The following is a 26,390-nucleotide window of genomic DNA, read 5'->3' as shown; positions in this document are numbered from 1 at the left end:
GTTATACACAAAGATCCTATAGTGGAGCTCTGCTAGAAGATCTTTGGTTATACATGTTCGTTTAAAAAAAAAATCCGGATGGCGAATTAAAAAAAACTTTAGTTAACAAAGAGAATTCGTATTTCCATACGAAGTACGGAACATTAGTGCGGGGCCCCCCTAGGCGCGGGGCCCAATTGGGAGTAATCGGTCAAATCGGCTTAAAACCGGCCCTGCATGTGTGGCACCTGATCGAAGGTTTTCTGAAAATCCAAATAAACACCATCAACTGACTCTCCTTTGTCTATCTTGCTTGTTACTTCCTCAAAGAATTTCAACAGATTTGTCAGACAAGATCACCCCTCAACAAAACCATGTTGACTTTGGCCTATTTTATCATGAGTTTCCAAGCACTCCAAGACCTCATCCTTAACAATGGACTTTGAGAAGCAACAATATAAAGCAGAGAGTATAATTCTAAATGGGGTAAAATAATATAGAGAGTGCTTAGTTCATTGATAGTGGCAGAACAGGTTAATGAATTAGTTAAAAACACATATGGGTTCCCAGATTTTCAAAATAAAGACGAGAGTACAGGAGCAAAGTCACGATGCATCTTTATAAGATTCTGGTTTAGCCACAACTGGGTTATTGCCAATTCTTAGAAAATATGTGAAGTATTTGGAGGAGTTCCAACAGAGACTTCCCAAAATGATTCAAAGTTTTTTAATCTATGGAAGGAATATAGAAATGGGCCTGTTCATTTTTGTTTGGAACAGAAAGGTGCAGGATATTCTGACAGACATTTAAAACATGAAAGATAGAAACAGAGTATATAGAAATAATCTAGCCCCAATGCCAGAGGAATAAGGAACTTTGCAATGTAGAAACAAGGTGATTGATAAAAGAACTAACAATGATAGATGGGAAATATTTTTTTATGCAGGGAACGGCTAGGGTGTGGAATGCCTGGCTGGGGTTAACAACGGAGGAAGAATCGATTGCAAAACAAGCTGGATAAGTAACTGAAAGGAAAGAATTTGCAAGACTGTTAGAAGAGGGCAGAGGAGTGGATCGAATTGGATTACCCATATTGAGTAATTACAGGCACAATGTGCCAAATGGCCTTCTTCCCAGCTATAATCTTCTATGATTCTGTGGGAAATAGGAGATAGACTGCGTAAGCGCTGGAGTAATCAGTAAATGCAGAGGAGGCACAGTTTGGCAACCACGGCGATGAGGCTAAGGCAAACAAAGAAAACAAATTCATGTTTAAAAAGATCTGGAATGAACTCCTATTGCAAAAAGTAAGGAACAAAACACAAATCTGGAAAAAAAAATCAAAAACTGAATTATTCAACAGATCAAGCAGCATCTGTTTAGTGAGAAAGAGTTAATATTTCAGGTCATGACCTGTTGTTAGAAATTTGAAAGTGTTTGTAAGATGATCAAATAGTTTATATTTTATTTAACCAGTCTCATTGGCTAGTTGCAATTGTGCAACTTATGGAATTGTTACTTTCCAGGAATTTCAGAGATTATAATGATTATTTAAGATTCCAAATGTCAGTGGTGGTTTGATGTTTTTAATGGGGCTCAACACAGGCTCCAATATGCAGCAGAAACGTTGATGTAGTCAAGACAACAGTAGGGTTAATGACGCACATCATTACTGTGCAAATGGTTAGTAACGGCAGACAAGGGGCAAATGCAAAGTTAAATCTCCACATCCCAATGTTGTCACTTCATGATTAGTTTCATTCAACCAGCATTTCAGTCTGCCTCATAATTGAATGTACTGATCAGTGTGAATTTGTTGTGCTATATTTGCATGGTATATGCAAACAAAACTCACAGCAGAATGAGAACACTTGCCTCTTCAGTTTAACAGCTTTTATAACAATGTGATAAATACGAGCACGTTGTAAGTACCATGGGACTGAAAATTAATTGTCAAAAGCAAAGAATCAAATGCTTTGATTGCTTTTGGCGATTTTATAGTCATAGAGTCATATAGCACAGAAACAAGGTATTTGGCCCAACTTGTCTATGCCGACCAAGATACCCCATCTAAGTTAGGCCCACTCGTCCACGTTTGATCCCTATCCCTCTGAACATTTCCTATCCATGTACTTGATCCAAATTTTGATATCGTCGCTTTTGTACCTGCCTCTAATACTTCCTCTGGCAGCTCGATTCATATACCCACCACTATCTGGGTAAAAATGTTGCCCGTCAGGTGTACTCCACTTGTACTCCTAGATCCCTCTGCTCTACAACACTCCCTAGTGCCATACCATTCGCAGTGAATGTTCTACATAGTTCGACTTTGCAAAACGCGATACCTCACGCTTATCTGAATTTAAATCTATTAGCCATTCATCGGCACACTTGCCCAAATCTTTCCCCTTTCACCTTAACATTTATCTTCTAATTTTTGTTTCCACTACCTTGGCAAAAAGACTCTGCGCATTCACCCTATCTATTCCCCTCATGGATTTATACACTATAAGATCACTACTGCACTCCAAAGAATAAAGTCCTATCGTGCTCAGTCACTACGTATAGTTCAGGCCCTTGAGCCTTAGCAATATCCTCCTGAATCTACTCTGAATCGTCTGGCATCTTTTCTATACAAAGATGAGGAATACATACTCTACATCTTTCTTCAACAAAACTGAGCACAATACTCCCAGTGCGGCCTCGCCAACATTTTGTACACTGGTAATGTAAGTCCCAATTTCTATACTCAGATACCCAACTGATGAATGTCAGTATGCCAAAAGCCTACTTCACCACCTTTCCGACTTTTGATGCCAATTTACGAGAACTTGGCACTTGTACTAGAACCCTCTGCTCGACAACACTCTCTAGAGGACTTCCATTCACAGTAAATGTCCTGCACAATTTGACTTTGCAAAATTCAATACCTCACACGTACCTGAATTAAAATCCATTAGTCAATCGTCGGCCCACTTGCCCGACTGATTAAGATCCGGATGTAATTCTTGATAATCGTTTTCAGTGTCTACGATACCAACTAGTGTCATCTGTATTTTTAATATTTAGTTTTAAGAATTATTTCATCTTTACTGGTTTTCTCTTCTGAATCATTCTTTTCCTGTCTTTATTTTTCTTTCTGTAAATTAATTAACATTAAATTAATGAAATCTAATTTGTATTTATATGTACAGCAGACCCTGGTTTTAACATGAAAGAGTTAATCGCTATTAGCTAGGGTTACCTTGTATGATGGGATACTTGACCATTTCGGTATTCTTGCTTATGTAGCTTTAAAACGACTGTACAGAGGAAATACACTGCTGACTCGTGTAGCTGAAAACTGAAATACTGCTGGTGCCTCGTATGGGGGTAACTGATAACTGAAATACTACTGACTCGTGTAGATGTGACCGAAACTTGCAATCCTTGGAAAAATCACAAAACAGAATATGTCTGGGATAAGCAAACTACAGGACGACAGTTGACCGAACTGATGTACATAGATCACTGTTCCACAGAAGATAAGATTACAGTCACTGGAACATACGTCAGCAGTTGTTTCTTGGAAGTGCTCCTCGGCAGTAGTCTTTGGAAAAATGACTTAAGCCCCTGTCCCACTTTCACGACCTAATTGGCGATCTCTGCCGAGTTTGCCCTTGACTCATACTCAGAGCATGGTCGCCACGAGGTCGTAGGACGTCTTCCTCATGCTCGTGAGTGGTCTTCGCGTACTCGTGGCATCAAGTAGGTCTCGACGTTTTTTCTAGCCTGATAAAAAATGTCCACGAGTAAAAAAAAGGTCAGCATGGAAAAAATCGATACTTTTTACTCGTAGGTAGGTCGTAGTAAGTCGTGATGCTAAGTCGTAGGTGGTCAGAGGCAGTCGAAGGTAATAGCTCCGGGGTGAAAAAAAGGTCCGTAGAAAAAAAGGTTATTTAAACAGCAGAACATCACCTCTGTCACTCCAAGGGATGTTCACTCATAGCTGGAGAGTTTTTTGGAGAGGAGATGTGTTTTAGAGATGGCACCAAAAGGCACCAGCGCAGGGGGAGGGCACAACCCTAAAAGAAAACGGCCATGCAGGTGTTGCCCACCCAGGAGGAGGAGTGGCAGGAGGTGATGACACAGGAGGTGATAATGCAGGAGGAGGTGTCATCCTCCAGGGGTCTGCATGAGAGACCCCTGGAGGAGGAGACCAGTGTGGTAGTATTTGTTCCCACCACCACCCCATCCTTCACTGCCTCATTTGAAGGCAGCAAAGCAGCCCTTTCTCTTGTGTCTGACACAGCATCTGAGGCAGAAGCCCCATTGGTGGTGAGGGGGACCTTGAAGAATGGTTGTAGCAGAATGCCATCCTGTACGAAAAGGAAAATGAGGGGTACAGGAACAGAATGGCATGCTTGCCATCCACTGTCCCACATGTGTGCTTAAAGTTCCATCTTTTGTCAAAGCCCAGCGCCACTCTTTTCCAGTCATCTGGTGTGCTGGAACAGTCCATCACATCATCTCTATTCACCCATTGAGTCCTCTTCTTGTGCTTTCTCTTCACCCTTGCTCTTCCCCTTCTGCCTTTCTTAAAAGGCTGCTGAAGCAAAAGGGCTACTGCAAACAGCAGTAAAATGTCAAAGCCAGTCTTCAACAGAGTCGAAGGAGGTCTTCTTCATAGTCGTGGGAGGTCTTCAACATAGTCGTAGGAGGTCGTAGACATAATCGTGGAAGGTCGTAGGAGATCGTAGGTTACCGCGACCTTGATTTTTTTTTAGGTCATGGTTATAAGGAGATTAGAGCAGGAGTCAGAGCACACAGCCTTGGGTTAGGGTTGTAGGATGGGAATCAGAGAAAATGTGGTTGCCAATTCACACTGATTGAGTTCCTCCAATGAGGAAGTCAAAGATCCAATTGCATAGGGACAAGCAGAGACCCAGTTCCTGGAGTTTGATGATACATTTAGAGGTGATGATTGTGTCGAATGCTGAACTGTAGTCAATGAACAAAAGTATGGTGAATGTATTCTTAAAGTCCAATTTGTCCAGTACAGAGTGGAAAGCCAGTGAGATCGCATCCACTGTTGATCTGTTATGGCAGTAGATAGGTAGAGGGTCCAGGTTCTTATAATGCATATCAGGGGTTGATATGCATTATAACCAACCTCTCAAAGCATTTGATCACATCAGTGAATAAGGAAACTAGTCATGCCATTTGGAAACAAGAGCACATGTACATGTGCGAGGGTCTCGACCCGAAATGTCACCTATTCCTTTTCTCCAGAGATGCTGCGTGTCCCGCTGAGTTACTGCAGCTTTTTGTGTCTATCTTCGGTTTAAACCAGCATCTGCAATTCTTTCCAACACATGTACGAATATTGGACTTTGGAATTTAACATTATGAGAGCTTATTCGAATGTACGGCTGTCCATAATTCAGTTGAGCATAACAAGGGAACGGCATGTAATTCTTTAAAATATGGGTATTAAGAAGCAGCACCACTCAGGGATCAATCGTTTTCATTAATTTGCATATTGGTTGCTAAAGAGGTAACCTTTATTAAACTAAAAACATCTCAGGTCAACCTCTGTCCTCTCTGGTAAACAATTTAACTTTCAATGTGTACACATTTCAATCAACAATGTCCCATCTGATGAAAAGTAAGCATGCACTCACACACATTTCTCCTCTCTCTCCAAGTAGCAATGACATGTCTTGACGAAATTGGAATCCGGCTCAATCACAAAACACTCTGGAAGACAGAGCTGGCTCACATTTGAACAGGAAACTAGCATTCAATCACAGGGGACCAATTACAACAGCACAGTTTTCTAATAGCATCTAGTATGTCAGTTGTCTCAATTAAATTGGTTCTATTTGTGAGGTTTCAAGATCGTATGAGAAAATAATGTGACTTTTTTGTATGCTAATGATGTATAATGGTCGTTAGAATAAAAAAGAGATTCTCATTAAAGAAAGCAGAGCAAATGTCAGCATTATTGATTCAGGTTCTTATGATGATATGGGGAAGAGAGACACTTTTACATATTCAAAAGGTAAAGGACACCATGAGCTTAAATTAGCATGAAAATTATCTTTCAAACAGAGTGGAGGTCATTGGGTGGAAGTGGAAAATTCCCACTTGTTCCACGTTTTCAACTGTGAAGCCATCTGTGTTTAACTTTCTAAGTAGTTGTACAATTACCTACAACTATACTATCAGCCATTATTGATTTAAAAAAAAGTCTATTAAAGGTTTTTTTACCCTTCTCTGCAACTTTTCCCGTCTTGGCTCTGTATCGTTCCATTGGCACTGAATGAACGGCTTCCATCTGTAGGCCTTGCAATGAACAGATGTTTAACAGAGCAAAGATTGCTTTTGGAATTCTAATAGGAAAGGAGAGAGAATGATTTGTTTGACGATAGCATTACATTGGAAATGTCTGAATTGCATCGGATGACCCTAGAATTGCAGAACCTGATCAGAAATAAAGTGAGGATAGGGAGAATTCCATGATTCTGGGAGGCAGGGAAAGATTTGGGTGTGGGGGAGAAGTTGGGGGTGGAGCACTGTAGTGCTGGAAACATATGGTTAAAGGCTCTGGCAACTTTTTCCGAGGGAATTTCATGATTAAGGGAAAAAGGTAACATGTTCAAAGTAGTCATATGGAAGATGACATTGTCTGCTCAGAAATAACAGGCAAGAGCGGAACTCGCTATCAAAACATGGAGGGGACGGGGGACACAATTTTTTGGCGGCCACGCGCGCATGCGCACACTCACATACACGCGCGAGGCTTTGAAGGCTCAATCCAGCGCTAAAAACGGAGAGTTTAAAATCGGGATCACAAAAACTTGGGGGGGATGTCCCCCACCTCTCAAAACATGGGGGGGGGCGTGTCCCCTCTGGCCCCCCCCGGGTTTTCCACCCCTGATAACAGGGGTGTACTAATTGATAAGTGGAATGGAATCGTTGAATAGAATCCTTAGTATGGGAGGTGTGTCAAAGTAGCTGTGGGCTTATGATAAATATCAGATGTCACTTTAGAAATGGAGATGAAGACACGGAGGATGCGATGGTTAGGAAAAGATGGAAAGTTGTAGCAAACATGATCATTTTTTCATTTCAGACAGGAAGTGTGAGGTGTTGCACTTTGGAAAGTCAAGTGTAGGAGAAAGTACACAGTTAATGGCAAGCCCCTTAACAGCATTGATGTACAGAGAGATCTTGGGGTGCAACTCCATAGTTCCCTGAAAGTGGCAACACAGGCAGGTAGAGTGGTAATCAAGGCGTTTAGGACACTGGCTTTCATCAGTCGGAGCATTGAATGTAAGTGTCAGGAAGTCATGTTGCAAGTTTATAGGACTTTGGTTAGGCCATATTTGGAATATTGCATGCAGTTCCGGTCGCTCCATTACAGGAAGGATGTGGAGGCTTTGGAAAGGTGTAGAGGATGTTTACCAGACTGTTGCCTGGATTAGGGAGTATTAACTTCAGGGACAGTTTGGACAGGCTAGGATTTTTTTTCTCTGGAACGCTGGAGGTTGAGGGAGACCTGGCAGAGGTATACACAATTATGAGAAGCATAGATAGGGTAAACAGTCAGAACGTTTGTACCAGGAAATTTCAATAACTAGAGGACATAGTTTTAAGGTGAGAGGGGCAAAGTTAAAAGGTAATGTGCAGGGCGATTGTTTTACACAGAGGGTGGCGAATGCCTAGAACAGGTGGTGGTGCTTGGTAGATACGATAGTCACATTTAAGATACTTTTGGATTGGCGTATGGATATGCGGGATATGGTGGGATATGAATTTTGTGTAGGTAGATAAGAGGTGGTCTTGGCATCATGTTTGGCACAGACATCGTGGGTTGAAGGGCCTGTTTTTGTGCTGTACTGTTTTATGTTCTAAGGTCTAGTCAATATTGGGGAAGTTAAAGTCACACGCTACGGCAATCCTGTTGCTTTTGCTTCTTTCTGTCGTCCTTCTATATATCTGTTTATCTGCTGCTGGAGATTTGAAGGCCTATAGTATAATCATATTAAAATGTTTGCAAATTTCTTATTTTTGACCTATATTTCCACAGTATGCGAACCCTCCAATATGTTCTCTCCGAGTGCACGATGACATTCTCCCCGATTATTAAAGCAACACCTCCACCTCTTTTACATCCCTCTCTATCATGTCTAGAATATTGAAACCCTGGAATATTAAGCTTCCAGTCCCGTCCCTCTCACATGCCCTCTATAATGGCAACAACATCATTGTTCTAAGCACAAGCCAGGCTTTAAGTTCATCTACTTTACCCACAATATTCCTAGTGGTGAAATAAACACACTTCAGCCAATCAGTCTCACCATATTCATTACATCTCTCTCTGTCTGTCCTTCGAGACTTATTGGCCATAACCTCTAACTTCCCATCAGTATTTTGATTTCCTGACCTTCTCCTCTGGTTATCACGCCCCTGCCACTCTTATCCATACCCTCACAGAACATTAACAAACCTCCCTATAAGTTTATCGTGTTCCCACCCTCCCCCTCCAGTTCAGATGCAACCCGATCCTCTTGTATAGTCTTGCCTGAACCAGAAGTTATCCCAGCTGTACAAATATCTGAATCCCTGCCCCCTGCACAAATTCCTCAGCCATGCGTGCATCTGTCCTACCTTCCTATTCCTTCCCTCACTAGCACGTGACACTGAGAACAATCTGGATATTACTAGCCTTGAGGTCCTGCTTTTTCATCTCAACTCTCTCAATGGCTCTTTTTGAAACTTACCTGCTGCTGTATTGCTCCACCTCCTTCAAGCAACTGCAGTCTCTTGTGTCTAGCTTTAATTCCATATCAGTATGAAGGAGGATTACCACAGTGTTAATGCCTCTTGAGAGCGATCACCAGCAGCCACACAAGAGCACTTATTATAGCTCAAACTAGAAATTTTCATCTGAAAACACAGACTGCTCTGCTCCTCTCCCTTGCTTTCTGTTTTTCTTTGAGTTACAGAATGGAAGAATAAATACCTTACATTCCCTTTAATAAAGTGATGGATAAAATGTACCGATGACACATTTTTATGGCCTGCTATCTGGTTGAGGTGTGTAATACCTTTGTTTCCACTCCATCATTCCGCGAGCATTGCCACTTTTCATTTCACTGCACATCTCGTATGTGTATGTGACGAATAAACTTGACTTGAAACTTCATATATTGTGGGTCAGCAAATTAAATGTCTGTGGAACAGCACAAAACAATTTGTGTCTAACCCAACAAACTCACTCATAGAAATTAAAAAACATCTGAGGTGGAAAATATAAAGTTTTGCACATTAGGCAGCTGGAGTATAATTTTGATCGCTTTCTTAGGGTCAAGGCACATTTTTGGTCAATAATAGATGAAACCTTTTTGATCCAGTTTCCATTCTTGGGAGCACTTCAGACAGCAGATGTCTGAAAAGAAAAGTCATGAATGTCCTATCCTTCGTCCTGATGCAGATAAAGTTTTCCTGCAAAGTTAAAAGTAGACAAGAAAGCAGGAAAACGTGTCCAATCAGATTATGGAGTTTGACCTGGATTGTCAGTGGGAGTGAAGGGTTTGATGATAACAGGGAATTTGTAGAATGTTTAACTGCAGAAACTCTCCTGTAATCTCTTCAGACCGAATGGAGTTAAAAAGACTTATCTTAAACTCTTTGTGTAATGTGTTTCTCAGAACAGTGCACAAATTTAACATTTTTTCTAATTGTACAATAATAACAGTGCGGCCGACTTGTTGTTTTTACTGTGGCAAACAGCTACACAAATTTTTTAAAAGGGGAAGTACAATTGGATTAACTTTGTTGGTGTTTAGTTGGGGCATTTTTGCTCCTGCTTTCTCTTCTTTCTTATTAAATATATACAAACTTATTATTGTGCTGCCACACAGCCAGCCGGTGCAAGTATCCATTCTTCACTGTGAACCCGAGTCAAGTGTTAACAAAGTGATCATTGGAAGCATTGAGGTCGTTCCAGCTCCTGACATCATCTGTTCCACACGGAGCCCTCTCTACCAGAGGCTGCTGCTTAGCAATTCAGAAATAGGCTGACCAGCTCTGCACCTGATTCCAACTCACAACTGTTTTTGGAGATAGGAGGTCCAGATAGAATGTCTTTGTTAAACAGTTAGTTAAACAGACCATCTGCAGTCTGGAATTCCAATTTACAGTTAATGTGGGAGCTGTCAGCCAGAACTGTCAGGTGCTGACACGTTTCTGCATGCTAATATGTACAGATTTGGGAAGAATTTGTTTGTTTCTCGAATAAACGACAAAGAATATGATTTCTCAACTATGGAGAAAAAGTATGTTAAATTTATATTTTTAAATCGACACGGGTTGTGTCACATCACGTGGGACATGGACGTTTTGAAATCTCGGACGTGTAGCTTTACTGTGGTATCATTAATCAGATGAGCATTCAGAATATGCATAAAGACTCTCTGGAACAATGATTCATCTTTGAACCCATCTGTGAGAAAATGCATCAGACATTCTCTAATCTATTATGTTACCTCAATTAAAATGATGCTTCTGAAAAAACAGCAATTGTCAGCACAGCACAGGAAATGCAGCATTTTTTAGAGTTAATTTAAAGCATAAATCGTTACTCTACCTCTTAAACGTCATTGCAGTCTTCCAATGTTGAACTAACAAATGATTGAAAGTTTCTGGCCTAAAGTCCCATTTGCACTCTGAACATAATTTGTTTTCACTACACCAGGGGAACAATAACCCTTCGCTTTATCAATAGTTTGTATTGGTATTGTTATCATTGTGGTACATCTGTGCCTTTTTAGTGCTGACCTGCTGTGACTAATGAATGCCCCATTTATAACAAGGAATGAAAGTCAGATTTAGCTTCAGCTATGACTTCATTTGTTGCGTGATGACTCGACAGATTACAAGAGGTGATGTTCAATGATTTGTGCCTGGAGACAGTAACTTGCTTGGAGCTGCCTTTCTGTGACAGAACAGTATTTGACGCACATATACCTAAAATAAGGTAGAACCTCGTTAGACCGCGAAACCACCAAAGAGCCCTAATCTTTCCATTATCATAACACAAGGACCAAATGCATTTGAGGCCCATGCTGTGAGAGGAGTGGAATAGGTTGCATTTGTTTTAGGAAAGCCTTTAATTTTATGAGATTCTGCAAACCTTAAAGAAAATGTAATTGCATGGCTTTCATCAACTTTCACGTGACTTTTCATTTGATGACAAGTTGTCCATCGTGAAGAAGTGAAACCCTTGTGAATTGTTCACTGATTCAAGAATTCTATCCAATATGTGGCCCAACACATCAGAAGGCACAAATTGGAAATAAACTAGATATATCCACCTGTTGTTCATTAATATTTGTTCATATCAATTATTATTGGGGATTCTGTGCAATACCACATTTATCTCAGACCTACCGCATCGAAGAACCACACTTTGGGGTAGGAAAGATGATCATATCTTAGTGTCCCAGATGCCTCCAATGCTGTGGTGGCACAGTGGTGCAGCTGGTAGAGCTCCTGCCTCACAGCGCCACAGACCTGGGTTCTTGGGTAGACAATAGGTGCAGGTGCCAGCTGCCATTCAATGTGATCATGGCTGATCATCCACAATCAGTACCCCCTTCCTGGCTTCTCCCCATATCCCCTGACTTCACTATCTTTAAGAGGTCTATATAACTCTCTCTTGAAAGCATCCAGAGAACCGACCTCCACCACCTTCTGAGGCAGAGAATTCCACAGACTCACAACTCTGTGTGAAAAAGATTTTCCTCATCTCTGTTCTAAATGGCTTGCCCTTTATTCTTAAACTGTGGCCCCTGGTTCTGGACTTCCCCAACATCGGGAACATGTTTCATGCCTCTAGCGTGTCCAAACCCTGAATAATCTTATATGTTTCAATAAAATATCCTCTCATCCTTCTAAATTCCAGAGTACACATCTGTGTGTGTGGAATATGCACATTTTCCCTGTAACTGGGTGGGTTTCCTCTTGGTGCTCCAATTTCCACATCCGAAAGACATGAGAGTTTGTAGGTGTGCCATAATTGGTATCTGTAAATTGTCCCCAGAGTGTAGGAAGTGAAATAGTGTGAACAGGTGATCAATGGTCAGCATGGACTTGGAAGCTATAGGATCTGTTTCCATGCTGTATCCCTAAATTATACAATCCCCAGCGGTGGCATAGTGGTATTCGTATGGGAAGGAGTAGATTTTGGAAGTAGAAAGTAGCTTCCTAGTGAAATACCTACCATCAGAATAAACAGTCTTCAACTATTGGATTGAAGGGTCTTTCAGAAATGCTTTTGGAGACCAGTAATGGAAATGATGACCAGATCAATTTAAACCATTCCAAAAGGCCTCATAATATTTTACCCTTCCACTTTCCTCTATCTCACTCAGCGGGTTTTTACAGGTAACCCATCAGAACCTACAGAATATTTTTAGTTAAAAGGAGATATTTTTTACACATTGATTCCAAATTTGTGAAATATACTTTCAAGACCGATTGAACCAAGACATCTAAGAATAAGTTAAGTATGTGGTGGAAGGGAAGGAGGATGAAAAAATAGAGTGGAGAGTAAATGCAAAAAAATAAAATAATAAGTTGGTTGGCCATAAAGGCTGTAGATGATAGCTTTGGTGAAATTCAATGTAATTAGGTTACATTTATAACTTCATTATCTATTATCCTTTTTGCTGATTTTCTGGATGAAATTCCAACTTCCAACTCTCTCATTGGTATCAATTATAATCTTATTGAATTGTGGAACATTTATGAGGAATTATATGGTGAACTCCTGCTCCTATCTCTTATTTTCTAAGCCACATAATTTCCTTATCAGGTGTACTCTCAGCTATTCTATCAGAAAACTATCCAAAACCATTGATTACATTCCATCCCCATGTTAAGTATGAATATTGAGTGTGGCCATTATTAGGACAGAGGTCTATCTATATTAATGCAGATGTAGACATAAATTTGAAATTTTGTCTAGTACCTAGCAGTCTCTGTTATTAAAGGTGTTCATTTCTGTTTGATTTAGTTTAGTTTAGTTCAGAGCCACGGCATAGAAACAGGCACTTCGGCCACAGAGTCCATGACGACCAATGATCACCCATACACTAGTTCTATCCTACAAACTAGGGACAATTCTCAGAAGCCAATTAACCTACAAGCCTGCAAGTCTTTGGAAATGTGGGCAAAATACCATGCGGTCACAGGGAGACCATACACACACTGTAAAGCCAGCACCCCGTGGTGTGGATCGAACACGGGTCTCTGGCACTGTAAGGCATCAACTCTACCTCTGTGACACTGTGCCACTCCACAGGTGATTTGTGGGAAACAATATTCATTCTTATCCACTCACCCTCACAGCTGTTTCATTACAAGTTCGCTGCAGTTACAAGGAAGGTTGCTGAAAAGGAGAGAAATATGGGGAGGAATATAATGAAACGTGTATCATTGGAAAATGTATTGCATTTGGTTCTGTTGGCCTGATAAGTAAAGTGACACTTATTTCTATAACAAACTCACTGTAGTCTGGAGTTTCGTACAGAGACTTCTTCATTTAAATCTCCATTGTGTCTTTCTCATCCTTTGCTCCTCCCAGATGCTTCAGCCCCAGTTCAAGTCACAAGGCTTAAAGGATGTTTTGACCAAACTCTTCCTCATAGTGCCTGGAGAGAACCCTTATGGCTCATGGAACCAGTCTCGGTGTCGGCGTTGCGCAGTGGTGGGTAATTCTGGAAACTTACATAAATCTCATTATGGAGAGGACATCAACACGCATGATTTTATCATGAGGTAAACAACAAAACTACTAAACTGCAAAGTGTGTGTTGTATGTGTGTGTGCTGCATAAGCATACATGAATGTTATGTTTTGTTGCTTGCACATCAGCATGTATGTGTGTGACCACATGTGTACATTTGTTACACCCAAACATCTGCGTGATATGTACATGTGAGTGTGAGAGAGTGCGTACATATATGTATTTCTTATCTGAGTATTGAGCAGAGCAGCTTGTGTCTTTGAAGAAAATAAGAGGTTATCTTATTTAAACATATGATTCAGAGGCACTTCACAGGATAAATATTGTAAGATTATTTCTTTTATGAGGATTCCTTTGTCAGGATACAGGATCACCCACTTACAACAGAGATGAGGAGAACCATCTTCCCTCAGAAGAGTGTGAATCATTGGAATTCAATACCTTAAATATATTGGAGATATTTGGGCAATGGAGAGTGAGGAATTATGGGAAATGGATAGGTAAAATGCAGTTGAGGTCATAGGTCAACCATGTTCTTAATGAATAAACGGTCAAAAGAGGCTTCATCGTCTACTCCTACTATTATGTGTTTATATAAATGTACATTGATTTAAATTCCTTAAATTATAATTTGAATGAAATATGAAATATATTAATTGCTTCATACTAAAAAAATGATCTGCAAAATGCTGGAATACCAGGTAGGTTCATCGGCCTCAGGGAGAGAGGTTATTCTTCAGCTGCACATCTTACATTTCAGCCCCCAAATAGTGTTTATTTTATATCTCTTTTATTTCAGATTCTCAGTATCAAAGATACAATATGACAGATTTAAAAAATGATCATTGTGTTCGCTTTCTATCACCCTGACAGCAACACGATACAAGAACAGTGGAATCTTTAATGAATCTCAGTGATAGCTCTTTGTTTGTTAGTTGGGCAGCAACAAGCTAGCCACCTTTAGCTAGCCACATGCTCTCGAACAGGCTTCATTCACCACATTTCATGTCACAAATTACACATGCCCCCCCCCCCCATTCCCAAAGGTTAATTCCTGAAAGGAACCTAATCATTTTTTGTTTGAGTAGATACAATTTTCTGCTAACATCACTCCAGAGAAAATTGGTCCCCTGCAACCGCAGAAGATGCAACACCTGTCGCTGTACCTCCTCCCTCGACTTTGTCCAGTCCTTTCATGTTTGGCAGAGGTTCACTTGCACCTCCCCCAACCTCAAAAAATAACCCCTGTCCCAGGCATACACTGGCCCTATCTCGGAACTCTATCTCCGTTACATTGATGACTGCATTGGTGCTACCTCCTGCACCCATGCATAACTCATGGACTTCATCAGCTTCACCACCAATTTTCATCCCGCACTCAAATTTAATTGGACCATCTCCGAACCTACCTCCCCTTTCTTGATCTGACAGTCTTTATCACAGGAAATAGACTATTGACTGACGTCTATTACAAACCTACCGACTCCCACAACTATCTCGACTACACTTCTTCCCACCCTGCTTCCTGCAAAGACTCTATCCCCATCTCCCAATTCCTCCGTCTACGCCGCATCTGCATCCAAGTGGAGGTGTTCCATACTAGAACATCTGAGATGTCCTCATTCTTTAGGGAACGGGGGTTCCCCTCTCCCATCATAGATGATGCCCTCACTTGTGATTCCCCGGCATCCCACAGCTCTGCCCTTGCTCCCCTCCCCCTAGTAGCAACAGAGACAGAGTACAAGTAGTCCTTACCTTCCACCCCATCAGCCGTCGCATACAACACATAATCCTCCGAAATTACCGCCACCTCCAACAGGAACCCACCACTAGCCACATTTTCCCATCTCCACCCCTTTCCGCCTTCCGCAGAGACTGTTCCCTCCGCAACTCCCTGGTTAACCTGGTTAACTCATCCCTTCCCACCCAAACCACCCCCTCCCCAGGTACCTTCCCCTGCAACCGCAGAAGATGCAATACCTGTCGCTATATCTCCTCCCTCGACTCTGTCCAGGGACCCCAACAATCCTTTCAGGTTAGGCAGAAATTTCATTTGCACCTCCTCCAACCTCATCTATTCTATCCGTTGTTCACGATGTGGACTCTTATACATCGGCGAGACCAAACGCAGACTGGGTGATCGTTTCGTGGAAAACCTTTGCTCATCTCGCCTGAACCAACCTGATCTCCCGGTTGCTGGACACTTTAATTCTCGTTCCCATTCCTACACAGACCTTTCTGTCCTCGGTCTCCTCCATTGTCAGAGTGAGGCTAAATGCAAATTGGAGGAACAGCATCTGATATTTTGCTTGGGCAGCTTACAGCCCAGGGGTATGAATTTTGTTTTTTCACACTTCAGGTAGCCTCGGCATCCCCTCTCTCTCTAACCCTCCCCCACCCAAGTCGCACCAGCTTCTCATTTTCACCCTACAAACAGCTTACAATGCCCTGTTTCCTTTATCATCGTTACTTTTTTGCATATCTTTTATTAATTGTTCTTTATCTCTCCACATCACCGTCTATATCTCTCATTTCTCCTATCCTTAACCAGTCTGAAGAAGGATCTCGACCCAAAATGTCACCCATTCCTTCTCTCCAGCTTTTTGTGTCTTCCTTCGGTTTAAACCAGCATCTGCAGTTCCTTCTTACACATCGCACAAGGGAACCCATTCCCAAGACCGCTCGCGTGCTCACTGGAATTTTTTGCTAGATTTCACTGGACCGGTGGATTTCAGAACAGAGAAGTTACCAGGGAGCGTGAAATTGTGTGGATGAATTTAGTGTCAAATCAGAAATATGTTCAAGAAACAAAGGAAGATAAAACCAGGAAAGAACAAGACACCAAGACACCTGGCCCTGAAACACACATACCTTTCTAAATTTTGTAATGGGAAGAGGTTATAGGGTAGGTAGAAAAAAAGGTTGAAGGATTGGAAAGATTGAAAGCCTTCTTGAAAAAATGCAAACTACCCAGTGACTCAAGAGTCAAGAGTGTTTAATTGTCATATGACCTGGAACAGAACAACGGAATACTTACTTGCAGCAGCACAACACTTTTGTAAACATAGTACTCAATAGATAACATAATAAGCAAAAAAAAAGTTAACTAAATAAAAAAACAAGTGCAAAACAAAACAAAAATCCAAAGTCTCCAGTGCAATTAAGACAGTTCGTAGTTTGAAGTTTCTTTGGACCAGAGACTTCTAGGAATCTCGGGGCCATGACAACTAAAAATGGAGTAGGCATAATTAGGATGACACTGCGAAATTCACACCATGCATGGGAACTCACCAAAATCTAGCATAAATAGTGGAAGGAGCATACCATCTTACAAAGTACAGGCAGACTATGCCATCAGGCACCTTCTGCCTATCTGTAGAGTGTTTTAAATTCTCACACTGGCCTTATCTGCACCTCAGAATCTTCAGAACAAAAGTAGGTGCCAACTATTCTTGATTATTCACATTCCAATATATTTTTAGTAAACGTCGGGGGGCTTTTGTCTGCAGACTTGCCCTGAATTGTTTCCGTAAATGTTTTCTGCTTCCACTATTCTAAGGTGAAACATAGAAAGTAAAGCAGATGGTTGTGCTCCCATCTGAGCTTCTGAAACGTTTCATGAGTGCAGGCCGTTTTGAGATTTGCCAGCTTCCCAAGTATCCTGACCAAGAAGTATAAATGAAAAGAGCAGGGTCAATGGCAGTATAACAGCCTCCATCCTGCCTCACTATCCATCAAAGTGGGTGCCAGCCAGGAGGACAAGCAGGCCATAAGGCAGAGATACACAGGGAGGCAAACAAAGCACCGGGTTAGACAGACGCACACCAGCCAGATGTGGCCGTTGCCGAGACCGAGCCTCCAGGGGCAGTGCAGCTCAATGGTTGTAGGGACAGATGTATTGGTCACCAACAAACACAAAATTCCAAGAATCCATAAAAAATATCTGGACCTCCCACTTCACCAAGTGAACTGCCTGCTGTCTAATCCCAGAGGCCAACCTGAAAGGGGATGTGTCTTTCCCAATTCTGCTAAAAGGTCTTCAACCTGAAATGTTCATGTTTCCTTTCCTTGCCTGACCTACATAGAACATAGAACAGTACACAGAAGCAGTCCCTTCATCCCACAATATCTGTGCTGAACATGATGCTAAATTAATCTCCTCTACCTGCATGCGATCCATATCCCTCCATTCCCTGCATATCCACGTACCTATCTGATAGCCTCTTAATCTCCACTATTGTATCTGCTGCCATTGCCTCCCCTGGCAACATGTCCCAGGCACCCACCACTCTCTGTGTTACAAACTTGCCTCACACATCTTCTTTAAACTCCCCCCCCTGAAAGCTACTCTTTGACATTTCCACCCTAGGAAAAATGTTCTGACTCTCTACCTCTTCATATCTTCCATAATTTTATATACTTCTATCAGGTCTTCCCTCAACTCTGACACTCCAGAGAAAACATTCCAATTTTGTCGTAACAACCAATACTGAATCTTTCCAGCATTTTCAGTGTTTACTTTGGATTTCTAGCATTTGCAGTTCTTTTTGATTTCTCCTTCATCTGAGCCCTTTTCAGGAGCAATTTACTGTGAGATTTGATTTCCAACCACAGTCTATGACTATAAATTAATGCCAAGGTTTCTTTTTTGAGGGAAAGAGGATATTGTGATGTAGCATAAAGGCCAAATTGGCAATAAGTAGATGTAGGAATTATGTTGAATGCTTCTATAAATTCCTTACAAACTTCATTGACTTAAGCCTTTGTATTCTGCTGACCCAGAGCAATTTATTGCAAGTCTTCTTCTGGATTTCATCACCAATAAACTGTTAAAATGTCTGATGGAAAAAGGCACATTAGAAATGTTGATTAAACAAAGAACTAATCTTTGCAATTACCCCATAATCTCAGATTGCCTCCAAGCATGTGTCACAGCCAACTCTGAAGCGTGTCTACTATTGAAATGAAGGAAACGTTGGTGCTGTGCACAAACAATGTGACATTGACTAGATAATCCACTTCAACAATGTTAATTGAGGGATACATATTGGGCAGAACACTTGAAAGAATTTCTCTGCACTTTGAAAGAGTTTTGTGTGATCTTTTACATCTGCAAAAGGGCACATGTGCCATTTCTGGCCACAGCTGGTAGGCCAAATAAACATACCCAAAATATATGTGAAATTACTCAGTAGAGGCACTTAATAGAGGAACTTGCAAAATAAACATTTTAATCAACTTTAATTATGTCAAAGTGGCTAGAGACAGGCTGCAAGTATCTTAGAGAGGATTTACTTTTAACCAGGTTGCAGCCTAAGGTTATAAATAATTTAACAACCATTCTTTTATAAATGTTCATTTTGAGAGATGATTGTGGCAGAGGCTGGCTTAAAGTTACATTCCAGGGTGCTGTTGAACCAGAGACTGTTTGGTTTGGACCAAAAGCAATTAAAGCACATGGTGACAGGGAGATAAGGGAGAAAGATGGAGCATGGCATAACACAATGCTTATTGTTTATGTAATTTATTTTCATTTTGGAGAAGAAATTGCTTCACACTATTCCAAAACAGGTCATGCTATGCTGTTGAAAATGTTCTTAACCTCATTTTCGGCCTATTCCAAGATGCCTTATTTCCAACAGAAAAATCTTAATCGAATTTTTAACTGAAATATTGCTCTCCCTTGCACTTTTGTCCGGTATAAAGCTGCCCCAGATAATGTCAACAGTCGAGCAACAAGCAATATTTGTCATCAACACCCTCATTGATCTTGGAGAATTACACTATTAGCCCAGAAACAATGTGATTTAAAGGGCAAATATCAGTATCCCACCACTGGCCACATCTTCCCATCTCCTCCCCTTTCTGCTTTCCGCAGAGACCATTCCCTCCGTAACCTCCTGATCCATTCGGCCCTTCCTATCCAAACCACCCCCTCCCCGGGCACTTTCCCCTGCTAATGCAGGAAATGCAACACTTGTTGCTTTACCTCCCCCCTCGACTCCATCCAAGGACCCAATCAGTCTTTCCAGGTGAGGCAGAGGTTCACCTGCACCTCCTCCAACCTCATCCGCCGTTCCAGGTGTCAACTTCTCTACATTGGCAAGACCAAGCGCAGGCTCGGCGATCACTTCGCTGAACACCTCCACTCAGTCTGTATTAACCAACCTGATCGCCCAGTTGCTCAGCACTTCAACTCCCCCTCCCATTCCCAATCTCACCTTTGTGTCCTGGGCCTCCTCCATTACCAGAGTGAGGCCCAGCGTAAATTGGAGAAACAACACCTCATATTTTGCTTGGGTAGTCTACACCCCAGCGTATCAACATTGACTTCTCTAATTTTAGATAGCCCTTGTTTTTTCCCTCCTTCCCCTCCCCATTCCCAGTTCTCCCACTAGTCCTACTGTCTTCGCTTCCTTTCTTTTCCCACCTGCCCCCCCCAACATCAGTCTGAAGAAGGGTCTCGACCCAAAACATTGCCTATTCCTTCTCTCCATAGATGCTGCTTCACCCGCTGAGTTTCTCCAGCATTTTTTGTCTACCTCCGATTATTCCAGAATCTGGAGTTCTTCCTTAAACACATCAGTATTCTGCAGATAGACTTAGATGAGGAAAGTGAGGAAGAGGCACATCATAAACACTGGCACAATTTATTTAGCCTGAATGGGCTTCTTCCATGCAGCACATCTTGTGTAATACTATGTCATTTGTGCCCTATGTTTCTATTTAGTTACAAATGCACTTTTAGGTAAACTGCAATGCACCAAGCTGTCAACTGAACTGAAATGCAGTCAGCTGGAATCACACAGCTTCAGACATGAAATCAATGGATGGAAAATTGCAGACATGATGTGCATGATTGGTGCCAACCCTGCCTGCTTTATGTGATTCCCTGTTGGCAACTGCCTGCAAAATCCCCTCCAAGTTGTCTTTGCTTTATCAAATCAGATCAGTTTAATATCCACTGGTCTGAATTGAGTTTTACAAGCGGATTCCTCAGTTGATCCTCTGTCATGCAATGTTGCAAAGGATTACAGTAAAGGTAAAGTCACACGGAGCACACTCAGACTTGCAGGAGCTGCAGGAAAACTGTTGACAGAAATCAAAAATGGCACAACTCATTCAAGTGAAATTCTCCAAACAAATTGAAACCCCGCACGAAGCGAAACATCTGTGTTAAAAGAGAGTATACTGCTAACCATTGGACGGAGAACTATGCAAACCTCACGTTAATTACTTTGGTAACCAAATCATTTCATAAATGTGTTTTTAAATTTGTACCATAATTAATTAATTATCAAAATGTTATATAAATAAGTACATAGATGTCTGTCAAGGCAAACAATTTTCCCAGCTTCCATTTCCCTACCAGATGTAAATAAAGGTTGAAAGCTAGAAATCTTCACCTAAAATTATAACTCGATTGTTACAATATATTTATTTAACAACTCATTGTTATCTATCTGTTCTGTCTGACAAATATTTTATGACGTGAAAATCTTTGGGATTACATGCATTTGGTTGATCAAGAGGATGTGAAATGATGTGTTTTACTTATTACACATACAATAATAATTAATTGAAAAAATGGCTAATTTATTGAATTAGTGTAAACAGGAGTAAACAAATTTGTTCATAATCATTATTTCAGTGTACCTGGGAAAGGGAAGTCTATCATATTTATTTCCAATACAAATGAATGTGAAATAATTTGTTTCAGTGAAATCCATTCCTGTCAGTAATGACTGGTGGAACATTAGTGCATCATAATTCTGTAAGTCATATTATCTATAAGCAGGTGTGATGCAGTAGTCCAATGCAATGAATAATAGAATGAGAAAGATGAATCCTCCTCCGTTGGCTGGTGGAACGTGCTAGAACAGTAGTACAGATCATAGAGCTATGGCTTTATATCTCCTGCAACCCAGGGCTGTATCGGCAAAGGTTTATGTTACCCTCCCTGACTGTGTTGAGTTTTCCTGAAAATGCTCAGGTCTCCACTCACATTGAAATTCATCGAAAGATATAAAATGCTGGAGTAAACTCAGCTAGTCAGGCAGCATCCCTGGAGAACATGGTTAGATGATGTTTTGGTCGGGACCCTTCTTCGGAGTAATTGTTGGGGTAGGGAGAAAGAAAGTTAGAAGAGTGCAGTGGCAAGATGAATCTGAGCAGGTGATAAGTCAATCAGGTTAGGCAGGGTTTTTGATACGCAGATGGTTGGACAATGGTCAGAGATGAACACACACAAGGTGTAAGACAAAATGTCCTTGACTCCACCCCTGAATGCATTATTCCCTCGGTGGTATCCATTTTACCACCAGGTGGAAAAGGCCATCTGATGCCAATAAACAAGACTCATGGAGCAGACAAATTCTGAGCTTCAATTCCCACTGAACTCATGTCTTGATTCTACCTTGTCCCTTCTCGTCCAGTCTTCTGACCTACATCTGACAAATTATGGAGCTCTCCTACACGCCGCAGCGGCACACGCCGGGAGCTTTCCTACTGCCGATGGTGCATATACTGCAAATAGTATGTCCTACATATATCCTATTCAATATTTATTCAATTAATGAAACAGCTGTGTTAAAAAATTGAAGGGTGAGAAGAAAATTGTTCTATTTATTAATCAAAAGGCAAAATACTGTGGATATGGGAAATTTCAACAAAATATTGGAAATATTTAGCAGATCAGATCAGTTATTGATTTTCATCAGGAAGATCGATCGCCATATAATTTTCACTTTTGTGCCAATGTTTATACATTTTTCCTGGTCTGCTCACAGCACTATCCTGGGGAATAATCAATTCCTGCAGACACAAAGTAAATTCTGAATTCTTGATTGTCTTATTCTGGATTATTGATGCTGAAGCAGGTGCGCCCGTGCTGGTCTGATTTGTATTATGCTCAATGGAGTCTCATGAAATGAATGACCCAATCCCTTTGTAAGCAGGCAAAAGGCAGCAGCCCCATGAGGAAAAGGAGCTTAGTTCACCTCCAATCCTCAGTACATAGAGCCTCAAAATCGGGATGAAGGCAGTTTAGAACATACATAGGAAGGTATTTTTCCCCACAACATTGGACACATAATAGAAATCTTTAGCTTTTGCTGGTGGTTCTCAAAACATTGCAGACGATTGATGTACTAAAACCACAAAAAGTACCATGAATAGAGACGCATGGCCAGTGCATCCCACGTTGAAATATTACCAACATTCAATAACTACAAAGAGTAGACTGATGAACTGATCAGAAAATTGACTGATTAAATTTTTAGCAGTCCCCATTATTCATAAAAGAAACAGTTAGCAACATGTTAAAGCAAAGGGTAATGCTCTTTTCTTTGTCTCTGTTTACTTCTGTTGTCAAGGAAACATGGGTAATTGTCATTCCTTCAACCTATACTGCTCGTATTCTCATATTTTAATACCTTCGGGGTTCAGTGAGACATTCAAAGTAAAGGGTCTGTCGTGATTTACCAAAATTCGTGCAATCACTAGTCACGCAGGAAGAAATCAAGGTGAAATTAATGGCGGCTTTTAGAAGAGCAATATACCTCAGTTAGAGATACAAGCTGCATCAAATCAAACTGCAGGACTGGTTTACTGGTGTGGAATAAATATCAGAAGTGATTTTAGGCTGAAATTTACCCTCATGGATAAATAACAGAGGCATGAAATAAATTGCAGATTGCAATCTAATACCGGGATTCTGATAGAGCATATATGTTGATACATTACAGCAAATAAATTGAATGTTTGATAGATGTCCTAAAGAAATATGAAACCTCTAGGTTAGAAGCAAATGAAGACAGTCAAATTATTTCTTTGTAGAATGAATGATAGGTGCTCAAGAGCGAGTTAATGTCTTGTGTGTGTTTGTACGACTGTTTGGCGGAAGTTCCTACGGTCAGAAAAAATGACTGCTTTGTTGCTTATTTGGGAATAAGAGCAGAGAACTTAAATCTCCATCCAGTCCCAGATGAGAATATTTCTCTGCATCTTGGGTATGAGATTAAGGTCTGATTTCTGCTGAGGGTAGTTAGTGGAATATTGACCAAGAAACATCCTTTTTTCAGAGCTGGCTTTTAATCAGAAGGGTCTCGATCCGAAACATCACCCATTGCTTTATTCCAGAGATGCCGCCTGCCCCGCTGAGTTACTCCAGTATTTTGTGTCTGTCTTCAATGTAATCACTGCATCTTCTTATGCTCAGAACAGTTAACTACACACATACCAGGAGCTCTGCTTGAGAAGTACAACTTCAGCGTTGCATTGGTATTACCATTGCAAGTAAGGAGTGACTCCAAGTAATTCCTAAACTCAATCCAAAAGTACATTTAGTAATAAAAAGATTCAATGATGTATAATGTCAACTTCACTCTGTGTAAATCTAGCTCCCTTGGCTTATTTTCAGTTTTGAGTTCAGTATGATGCTTATTTTTAGTAAGATCAACATGCCCATCTGTTACAGAATGAACCAAGCTCCAACCGTTGGCTATGAAGCAGACGTGGGCAGCCGCACAACTCATCACTTCATGTACCCAGAAAGTGCAAAAAATCTCCCATCAAACGTCAGCTTTGTTCTGGTTCCTTTTAAGACATTGGATCTCCTTTGGATTACCAGCGCTTTGTCAACGGGCGAGATCAGGTTGTAAGTGCAACACTCAGGTTTCCGATTTGTTTTCCATAGTACGTATTTGTATATGTTGTCACTAGGACCACTTTGTCACGGTGCCAGAGCTCTATAACCAACCATTACAGCTACGAACGTTGTAGTCTAGAAATAGAGAAACGTTGAAAATACGAGTATATGCCATTTGGCTTTTAAGGCCTAGTCTACCTTTCATCATCCACTTCAGTAACCTGTTCTTGCCATCTTCCTATAATCCCATGATCCCTTTGGATTATAAAACCCATCTACCTCCTTGAATGTATTTAATGAATCAGACTCCACTACTTTCTGCAGTGGAGAGTTCCACAGGTTCACCACCCTCTGAGAGGAGAGATTTCTCCTGATTTTAGTTCTAATTGGCTCATTCTGTATTCTGAGGCATATTTCTGGGCTCTCTAGCCATTGGGAACATCCTCCCTGTATAGACTTAGAATATTATAGATCTCTATGAGATTCTCCTCTCATTCTTCTCTAAAAGTAGGTCTAATTGACCTAAATCTCTCCTCATACTCATGTGGAAGAACTTGCTGGTGAATATTCCTTCACTGTAAGGTCAGTTGTTGAGCATTGTACCTGCCTTTCGTTTCTAATCAGATTCATTCAGCCTACATCTTATAGAGGTAATTATATGAGCAATTTTGTGTAAGAAGGAGCTTTATAACATATTTGCCTACAATTTTCCAATGACTGTGGCAAATTAATAGAGTATGGATGTCAGTGGACACTTTGAATGATGTGAAGGAAGGATTAAGAAACAGGTGAATTGTTGCACACTACAGCTTTCATGAATGTCTGTGCTCTGTTATCATCCACATCTAATATTGTGTAAAGGTAAACTCATATAATGCATGAATCAAACCAATACATTCCAATGTATGTAATCAGATTTCTGTCACACATAAAATTGATACTTAGCCACAAAGAATTGTTTTAGTTGAATGGTTTTAATGAGGATATGATCTGTTGTTTTTGAGAAAGTGTGATTTAATAGATTGATAACCACAGAAATGTCAGGATGAATAGTCGAGCATACATATTTCCATTGCCTGGATACATTACTTGGAATTGCTTCAACAACAGGTTTGGACAAGAAACACAGCATGTGTAGTAAGAAAACAGTGTTCATTATGGGCTCATAGGGACAATTAAAAGATTAATGTTTGCTTTATCCATTAGAAATTTGATGCATGAGTGAGAGAGTGAACATAGCTCTGAGCCACTGATCCGTGCAGAATTGCATCAATCAGGAGCCACTAGTGCAAGATAATGAAGACTATAACATGAGTTTAAGTGCTCGTACTTTCATGATCTTTTCTTTTATATCCACTACTCATAATTGATAGATTTTGCAGTTGAAAGGTTTTCTTAATCGCTGTGAAACTGGGACTGCGGCAGATGAGTGAACCAACACACAATAAGAGCCTGTGACCTCATCCTCCTACTGCTTCCCCGTCATAGGCAGATCCTTAGAATTGGGGATAACTTACCGCCACTCCTGGTTTGTGTGTTACATAGAAACATGGAAAATAGGTACAGGAGTAGGCCATTCGGCCCTTCGAGCCAGCACCGCCATTAAATATGATCATGGCTGATCATCCAAAATCAGTACCCCATTCCAGCCTTCTTCCCGTATGTCATGATTCCGCTAGTCCTAAGGGCTCTATCTAACTCTCTTTTGAATGCATCCAGTGAATCGGCCTCCACTTCCGAGACAGAGAATTCCACAAATTCACAACTCTCTGGGTGAAAAGGTTTTTACTCATCTCAGTTCTAAATGAACTACCCCTTATTCTTAAAGTGTGGCCCCTGGTTCTGGACTCTCCCAACATCGGGAACATGTTTTCTGCCTCTAGCTTGTCCAATCCCTTAATAATTTTATATGTTTTTATAAGGTTTCCCTCTCATCCTTCTAAATTCTAGTGAATACAAGCCTAG

The 26,390-nt window shown here is 40.9% G+C and overlaps 1 protein-coding gene across 2 annotated transcripts in view; it reads left to right on the top strand.

Moving 5' to 3' along the window:
- Positions 1 to 26,390, top strand: part of st3gal2 (ST3 beta-galactoside alpha-2,3-sialyltransferase 2) — a 134,169-nt gene that overhangs the window by 96,460 nt on the left and 11,319 nt on the right. For both annotated transcript variants that reach the window (XM_033036005.1, XM_033036004.1), the window contains 2 exons: positions 13,616 to 13,809; positions 24,255 to 24,434. In XM_033036005.1, the coding sequence (XP_032891896.1) occupies positions 13,616 to 13,809; positions 24,255 to 24,434 (374 nt within the window). The remainder of the gene's footprint in view (positions 1 to 13,615; positions 13,810 to 24,254; positions 24,435 to 26,390) is intronic.

Source organism: Amblyraja radiata, chromosome 17 (assembly GCF_010909765.2).
Source record: "Amblyraja radiata isolate CabotCenter1 chromosome 17, sAmbRad1.1.pri, whole genome shotgun sequence".
NCBI classification, from domain to species: domain Eukaryota; kingdom Metazoa; phylum Chordata; class Chondrichthyes; order Rajiformes; family Rajidae; genus Amblyraja; species Amblyraja radiata.
The sequence above is the reverse complement of the archived record's forward strand: the minus strand, read 5'-3'. Positions and strand labels throughout refer to the sequence as shown.